Source organism: Pleurodeles waltl, chromosome 12 (genome assembly GCF_031143425.1).
Source record: "Pleurodeles waltl isolate 20211129_DDA chromosome 12, aPleWal1.hap1.20221129, whole genome shotgun sequence".
Lineage (NCBI taxonomy): Eukaryota > Metazoa > Chordata > Amphibia > Caudata > Salamandridae > Pleurodeles > Pleurodeles waltl.
In genome coordinates this window covers 662,590,632-662,599,462 of record NC_090451.1, presented here as the reverse complement: position 1 = coordinate 662,599,462, position 8,831 = coordinate 662,590,632, and the positions used below count along the sequence as shown (strand labels likewise).

At 47.8% G+C, this 8,831-nt stretch overlaps 1 protein-coding gene across 1 annotated transcript in view; it reads left to right on the top strand.

Moving 5' to 3' along the window:
• The first annotated feature begins 2,691 nt into the window (after nt 1–2,691).
• MUC1 (mucin 1, cell surface associated) overlaps nt 2,692–8,831 on the top strand; it is a 35,248-nt gene continuing 29,108 nt past the window's right edge. Inside the window, exon 1 of the mRNA XM_069218422.1 lies at nt 2,692–3,034. Within this exon, the coding sequence (XP_069074523.1) occupies nt 2,977–3,034 (58 nt within the window). The 5' untranslated portion in view covers nt 2,692–2,976. The remainder of the gene's footprint in view (nt 3,035–8,831) is intronic.

Sequence of the window (8,831 nt, the reverse complement as noted above, 5' to 3'; positions counted from 1 at the left end):
TTCTCTCCAGGGCTGGGCAGATTAAAGGGACAGTACCGGCACTTCTCTCCAGGGCTGGGGCAGGTTAAAGGGACAGTACCAGCACTTCTCTCCAGGGCTGGGGCAGGTTAAAGGGACAGTACCGGCACTTCTCTCCAGGGCTGGGGCAGGTTAAAGGACAGTACCAGCACTTCTCTCCAGGGCTGGGGCAGGTTAAAGGGACAGTACCGGCACTTCTCTCCAGGGCAGGAGCAGGTTAAAGGACAGTACCAGCACTTTTCTCCAGGGCTGGGGCAGGTTAAAGGGACAGTACCCACACTTCTCTTCTGAGCTAATACGCATTAATAGCAGCGTACATGCACTTTCTCTCCAGGGCTAATAGGACTCGGAGGCCGCCATAGGGGCCTCACCCCAACACCGGTCATACACCAACCGACAAGACAGTTTTGTTTGTTGGAAGAAGTATTTATTTTCAAATATACTTTTATAAACATTCATAAACACAATTTATGGAAGTCATCATATGCACTTTACTCAACTAAAAACATTTCACTGCAAACTTTAATATATATAAACTGTTATAGACGCTACTTTGTAACCATAGATTTTGACAGGATCCCTTCCTGTCCTGAACCTCCTTTGGACCACACAGGGACTGATCGTCACCTGTATCCTTAGGGGGGGCGGTATCCCTGCTTCCTCTGTTCCTTGACCCCTTGTTCAGGGTTCCGCCCCCTCTCCAAACACCACTCAACCAAGGGGTGTACCAGGGCGGCCCAGGGCATGAGCCCCGTGACCACCCCAGTGATCTGGGCTCCCTACCCCCAAACAGGTGTGTCCATCCGCAGGTTGGTCCAGGACTTCAGGATCCTATCTCTGTTGTTATACCGGGGCCCCACCCTTGGGGTCCCCTCTGTTGCTTCCGGTTACTTTATTCTCTCTTTCTGCGCTCTTCCTCCAAGCCTAATAATAAGGAGAGGGTGGGTGGGAATCGCCGATGGGTCTGCCTGTCCCTGGGCCGCCGTGCACGAAGTAAGAAGGCCAAGCCTTCTGGGGGGGGGCGCTTTTATGCCCCCCCACCAGTGCGCGGCGGCCCAAACCGGTCCAGCGCTGCCCCGACCACCGACGCTCTCTCAGCGTCGAACTTCCGCCCGCGCGTCTCGCGAGACGCGCGAGCGGAAGCCCATGGCCAGCCTGCGCACAACTAGTGCGAGGCTCGGCCCCAGCGCCCCCGATCCCTAAGGGGCCGCGCTCCCCCCATGTTGGGGGGGCGCTCTTCCATACACCTTAATAGAACAGTACCAGCACTTCTCTCCAGGGCTGGGCAGATTAAAGGGACAGTACCGGCACTTCTCTCCAGGGCTGGGGCAGGTTAAAGGGACAGTACCAGCACTTCTCTCCAGGGCTGGGGCAGGTTAAAGGACAGTACCGGCACTTCTCTCCAGGGCTGGGGCAGGGTAAAGGACAGTACCAGCACTTCTCTCCAGGGCTGGGGCAGGTTAAAGGGACAGTACCGGCACTTCTCTCCAGGGCTAATAAACTTTGAATGGCGGAACTGCTTCAGTTTTTGCAGGCCACCTGGCAAATTCACACCCAATTAGGACATTTTAAAGTAAATAGTACTGCTGCCTTCAGCAGGGAGGCGATACTTCTACCCTGACAACACTGGCCTCCTATTGGTGGACAGTACTGACACTTGTCAAAAGGAGGTGCAGTGCTGTTATTGGAAGTATTTGTGCTTCTAGGCACCACTGCTGTGCTTTTCCGGGGCAGTACTGATACTCCCCTGCAGGGCTGCTGTTCTTCTAATCGGACAGTACTGACACTTGTCAGCAGGAGGTGCTGTTCTGTTCTTGTTTCCGGTCCAGGGAGGACCTGGTCTAGCAGTTCGAGCTGGACTATTCCCATGGAGAAGAGCGTCAAGACTGATTTGCATATGGCTGGGTCTAAACTGGGGTGGCATGGTGAGCAAAAGAACTACGGATTAAACCCAGATCTGTGACTGGGGGTGAGTGTTTGCATTGATAAGGATTCCGTCCATCATCTGTTCTTTTTGCTTCTGTTGTGGGAGACACATGCTTCTAGGCACTGCTGATGGGCTTTCTTATGGGTGGACACGTCAGCACGAGGTTACTAGAATAGAAGCGCTGTTATTGGACGTACTGATTGCTGCTTCTAGGCGCAGCTAATGTGCCTTTTCTTGGGACAGTACTGGCACTTCTCTGCTGGTCTGTATTACTTTTTAATGGGGACAGCACTTGATCTGTCAAAAAACGCAGGTGGGACACGAGGGATTTTTTAAATCATCGACACAGCGCCGCTGCTAATCTGAAAACACGCAAAGGTGTATTATCTATGTTTTCTGGCACGGCATTGTCACTTTTCAGATAACACAGGTATTTTTAAAGCGTGGCATGCGGTGCCAGGCACATCCGATCTCCAATAATGGGTCTATAAATAGCGCCCCTGTGTGCCAGACATGTATGTCCTCACCGCGTCACCCCCGGGGCACACACGTGCATGAATATACACACATACGTGTATTCGTGAAGACTTTATTTGCTTCCCAGAAAAGAAGCACAGGTGCCGCACACGCCCGCTCTCGGGCAGCCAATCAGAACCTCTACGGGCGGGTCTGGGGCGGGGCCAACCCCCACCTCCTCAGGTAAGGTGCATGGCCCGGGGGTGCCGTATAAAGGCGTCTTGGGCCGGGAGGGGGCCATTCAAGGTACAAGATCTGAGGATAGCGGATGCCAGAAAGTAACGGACACTTAAGGAAGCCATCGGCGCTGGTATTCCCCAGAAGAGAGCACCCCTAAATTCAGATCGCTGTGAGTGTTACAAGAGGGGGTCCACCAACTTTCAGCAAGAAGTCTCTGCTTGGAAGAGAAGCGCGCACATTCGGTGGGCTCGGCTGTACCTCGAGGGGAAAGAGCTTCGTGGATCGGCTGTACCCCAAGCAGAGGGCACCAGTGGTACCGTCTGTTGTCCAAGAGGATGGCGCCTGGAAGGCCCCTAGCGGCTCATATAGCGCTCTTGGTTCTGTTCAGTTTGGGTGAGTGACGTCCCGTTTTGATGTCGATTCAGTTTCGCGTGTTCTAAGGTGTATTTTGCAGCAAGGATCCCCCCGTGGTTGCTACTTTCCCCAAAGAATTCCAGAAAGACTCCTGCCTGGGTGGTTGCAGCGCAGCGCCTTGAAACCTAAAGTAGGCACTGATCTCATCTTACACTCGTTCAGTCAGACAGCGCATTGGATCGCGTTATGAGCCTGAGACACAATCGGAAGTCCAGCAACTGATAACCCCCCCGCCCCCCACCCCCCACCCCCCCCACACACACACAGCCCACCCAAACCCACGCATGTTCAGGGGGTGCCTCTTAGGGACTTTCTGTGGGGGACAACATCTGGTCCCCACGGGCTAATATTTCTCTCCCACGAGGGTCGCGTCTGCCCCACGCCTTATCATTAATGTTTCAAAAGAATGGGATTTCTTAATTATAATTTTGTTTTCCTTTCCTTTTCTATTCTTTTCACGCTGTGCAGTTTATACATCCACTCCCTCGTTGTTATTTCCAATGTTGTCACTTCATATGTTCTCCTAGCATCTTGGGGTCGTTTATTCCTTTATGGTCCCTTCTTACTTGATAAGCCGCTATTATTTTGCTCCTCTTTCGCCCCAGTTTTGCTCTGCCCTCCGCTAGTAACTTCTCCACTCCTGCCCTCGGCGCTTTCTCGTGTTGCTCCACGTTGGCACACATCACCTGCCCGGCGTGATGTGGCACCGCCCGCTGCTGGTACCTAGGCCGGGCCCTTGAGGATGGTCAGCGATCCGTGTAACCCCACAATGTTCTGGTTCTTGGAGTCGATCAATCATGTTTTATCGATTAAACCGCCTAGAAAGAATCGTCGCTCTTTGTAGTGTTTAGTGCGGACTCTAGGCGCTAATGAATGTTCCAGATTGGTCCTATGGCGAAAGGCTGTCCGCCTACGGCCCCTGTTCTATCCGCCTAACTGGCCACTCCCTGCGACCCCTGTTCTATCCGCCTAACTGACCACTCCCTGCGACCCCTGTTCTATCCGCCTAACTGACCACTCCCTGCGACCCCTGTTCTGTCCGCCCGACTGACCGCTCCCTGCGGCCCCTGCTAATAGTTTACCGATTAACTCGGTCTCGATCACTGCCCGCCGCCCATTAGGACCGGAATGGGCACTGCCCGGGCTTTGGGAACCCTCGAGGGCGGAGGGGTTCGTGCCCGGCTGGACATGTCTTGGGATGAGGTGGGGGACCTGCGGTGTACCCTCCCCATCGAGTACCCTCCAACATAAGGTCAGCTCGCTCTCACATTTTTATGCTGGTCTCATCGGCTGAGTTCTGATCAATGAAATTCGCTTTACACATATATATGATAAACAGTCCTAAATTAAATCTAAAGCATGTACACCCCCATGCACACCTGGCGGTAGGCATTCTGAAATGTATTGAGCTTTCACAACAATAAAGCCCACTTGGCCAATCCCGCTCATTGTGCTGCGGTTTGTGAGTCGTTACAATTTGTTGAAGAAAGCTGGTGGATCTTTTGCCTTTGTATTTACATTTTGGATCCAGAGGTGTTTTACAAATTACCACATGGTTTGGAGGACAGACGGCCTTGATGTGTGTCCTTAAGACTTCTAGGGTGGGTCAAGTTGTCTTCCTTGAAGGTCAGTAAATTGGGCCCTAGATGGATCTCTGGTTGTCGCTGAGGCCCCCGGAGATGGGCATTATGGGAACAATAAGTCAAGGAGTCTTCAATGTAGATCATTATCTTAGGTCAAAATTAGATCCTTCCTTGAGGCCAGCTTGTCTGGTCTTGGGTTAACACTCAGTCTTTGAATCTTTGTTTTTTTTTGGAGGGGGGGGGGTGCGCCTTTTTTCCAGTCTTGTGTCATCATTGGACCTTGGATTCTTCTTTGGAGCCAGAAGGTTTGGTCTTAGTTCAGTTTTGGATACTGGTTACTTTTTTGGGGCCGCTATATTGGGTCTTAGATTAATGTAGGATCTTGGATTCCTTTTTCAGGTTCAGATTGACTTCTCTTGTGTTAATAGTGGATTCTGAATTATTTGGGGGCAGAATGTTTGTGATTGTGTCAATTATGGATTTTTCTTTTGGTAAATGAATGGTTGGTCTTAAGTCAATATTGGATCTTGGATTCTTATTTGGTAGGCCAGTTTCAGGTGAACTGTGGGTAATTGAGTTTGTATATTTTAGCATTTTTCTGTCTTACGATAAGACGTAGAAATACTTCTACATGGTTTCACTGTCTTAGCAAAACTGACTGGATTTTTCAAATAAGTTTCCAAATGAGTAGTTGTTGGTCACTTTGAGGTGTTCTTTGGAGGTAGTCATGAAGGGTCGTCTGTTTGGGGTCCCCGTTTATCATAAATTTATTTCTACAGTTAGTTACAGGTGTCAGTTGTATATCACATTCCTTAAGAGAATGTGTGTTCGGGTGTGGTGACTGATCCAGGCGGCAGGCTGATAAGTGGTTTGTGCACGTGCTGCTGATATATGGCGATTCGTAGTTTGGCAGTTCTGCAGATCCTCTTCAGATATAGATTTTATAATATGTGAGAAATTATGGTGGATAACTGAACACCTGAAATTTTGGCGATAGTCAACATTAGTTTAAAACGGCTATTTCGGTCTTTTTTCCCAGTCAGGTGGTTGTCTTGTGTATCAATAGGCAGTTTGGTTTAGCCATATATTAAGATTTTTTAAAATGTTTTATTCATTTTGGAAGAATTCATGGTCCACCTTCCCAACTTATGGACACTTTTGTGTTTTTTGTGTGTGTGTGTTTCTTTTTTAAATAGAGCTCACCACCATTAATGACATCTTAGCACATTTCTAGTTGGGTCTGCTTTTTTGCCCTCCTGGTAATCCCATCAAACAATTGGGATTTTGTAATTTTGTTTATGTGGTTAGTAGAGAATATGTTTAATGTTTAGTTTATTAGTATTTTTTGTAAGTTATTGTCACAATAGAAGTAATGTGTAGAGTTTTTCATGGATAGCAGTACTTAATTTGTAAAAGAATGAGTGCCGGAGTCCAGAGCTGGTGCAATTAAACGTTGCCACACCCAACAGCAAAACTGCATAGTCTTGAATCCACCCCAGGCCCCTTCCGTCCACCACCAGATACTCCCTATCACTTCATCTGTACGGCAGGTGCCTGCTTTCTCCCGTTATGACGGTTTTTCCTTCTTTCTGTTCCTCAATTATTCTACTTTGTTTTTATCCCATCTCCTGCTGTTGGGAAATGTATGATACAAACAAATACCATTACCCAACCCAAAAATGAGTGCGATGGCCCCCACCGGCTATCACCAACTCAAATTAAGCATCAAATGGGTTGTTGAGAGGCTTTTTTGTGTTTTTTTTTGTGGTTGGTGTCCATTGCTCTGCTGGAATAATTGTTTTAATCCAGTACAATCTGGGTAGTTGGTCCTGAAGCAGGGATGTGTGCATAACTGATACTGTTTTTTTTATAGTGGTTCTAGGGAGCCCATTGTGCAGCGTGTGACAATGATCTAGGATAACACCACAGCTAGATATCTCAGCAAGAAAGGCATGTTTAGGCACCTGAAAAAGGTCATCTTTACACTTTCCATTAGTCACTACTGATTTATCCCGGAATAGAAGTGAGGAAATATGTCCCCCGGGACCAGCGCCAGGTAATTAAAACCAGTGAACTGAGATCACACTCGCTGGTCACCTGCAACGAGCCAACACCCTTCTGCCCAGATAGACGTCACAAGCTTGTGATCAGATGTCTTTCGCTTCTTAAGTGGTAGCAACCAGATCACTAGCAACACCGTCTTGTCTTAACCACATCTTCCTGCGTATTCAGGTATTTACTGCCCCATCACAAAAGGACGGAGGGGAGCACACTCCCTGGCACACCAGCACACATTTAGCCCAGATGCATTGTGGTAAATGGAGTGCATGATAACACTCACTTTAGTTAGAAGTCTTTAGTATTTGCCATTGTTATTGCAACCAGTGCTGGGTATCTCTAGACTTATGATTCGGGATATTTCCCTTCTTCAGTAGAGAGTATTTCCCTAAATTTGTGATTGTTGGCAATGTTGCTCAGTCTTATGTTTCTGTAGAAGTCCCGGAGAGCAGGAGTATCCAATGAGCTCGTAAATCACGAGTGTGGTGAATCTATTGACGGAACAGGTAATTGCTGTTCCTATATAGTTGTCTACAGGTTATCAGACCCATGTTAGGTCAAACAAAAATTTAGAATTAGGTGGACTAACCCACACAATGTGTCATGCTTCACCATTGGCCACCTCATCCCACCCTGGTAAGATTGTACTGCTGGGGCAGACTCGACCCCATCTTAAAGGGAGAGTTCTTTAAATGTATTCTTTTCCTGGATAGTACAGGGATTTAGTTTATATTAGAAATACTTTAAGGTACACAACAGGTATATATTTTATTATGTGCTACCTTGGCTATGATTAAAATGTTAATAAACAAATTACTGGATGTTTAGGGATATCATGGCCCATTCATCCTTTGAAAGTGCTGACATGTTTCAGCATGCTCTGATGGCCAGATAACTGGTCAGCGGCATTCCTCAGGGCAAAATAAATTATGATGTGTCTCAGGAGAAAGTGCAGTGAGTAAATCCTCAATTTCTCTCAATGTGATATGGTGAGTATCCAAAGAGCTCATCAGCCAAAAACTTGAATGAGCCAATCACAGATGGGGTGGGAGGGAGCACACTGCCCAACCTACCAACGCACAAATTACCCAGATTCATTGTGGTAGATACAGTGCAACAACATGTATCAAGTCTATGACGTACTACGCCACACGTCTGTGCCCACATACAACGCCACTCATGCGTCACAGCTCCGAATCCAGTAACAAGCTCACCTCAGTCACTCTGGATTTTTGTCAGAGGGGAGTTGCTCTCATGTTGGCCAGTTCACACCAGATTAGGCCCATGATTCCTGCTGCATGTTGTTCAGCGCAAGGTTCCCCAATGATCCGCAAGGTACCCAAGCACCAAAGAGATGCCTATTGCAGTCTCCTATGACGGACTGACCACACCCAGCCTCAGTTACATTATAGATCCTATAGCGGCAATAGTGATTACAGGCATGATGACACCACCCAATCATTCTGTTTGCTGAGTATGATCCGTGTTGAGAGAGAATGTCCACCTTTTTTGGTGCCTTTTTTGCTCACAATGATGCATAGTGGTCCTTTACATGCCATATACTATTGAATATTTCAAGACTTTGCCCATTTCAAACTTTAGGTGCCACCATGAGGAGTCACAGTATTGCTACTTTAGGAAGTGGATGTAAGGCTGAAGCAGTCTACCCTTGAAGTAGGGTTCAGGCTTGGTTTGACCTCTTGATGGGAAAGCCTGACCTGTGACCACAAGTCTTGGAATGTTTTGTGGGGCCTTGGTCTCTATCATCCTGTGAGGCCCCTCTTTCTTGCATTAGGGCAGGGGTCTTCAAACTGGGGGGCTTCAAGTGATCCAGGGGGGGGGGGGGCGCCAGGGTCTGGCCAACATAAGCAATATTCAGTGCTTTGTATTAAGCAGAAATATATTTATTGCATTAAAAAAAAAAATTAACATAGCTTAACTGCAATGTTTAAATAAGTCTAGACATATTTAAACATATCCAACTTAATAGAATAATTGCGCAAAATTCTGATGGGGGGGCGGTGATTATGTTTTTTTCCACTAGTTGGGGCGAGCCATTAAAACGTTTGAAAAAACACTGCATTAGGGCCTTGTTCAAAGGAGAAACAATGTCCCTGGGCATGTTTCAGGGCAAA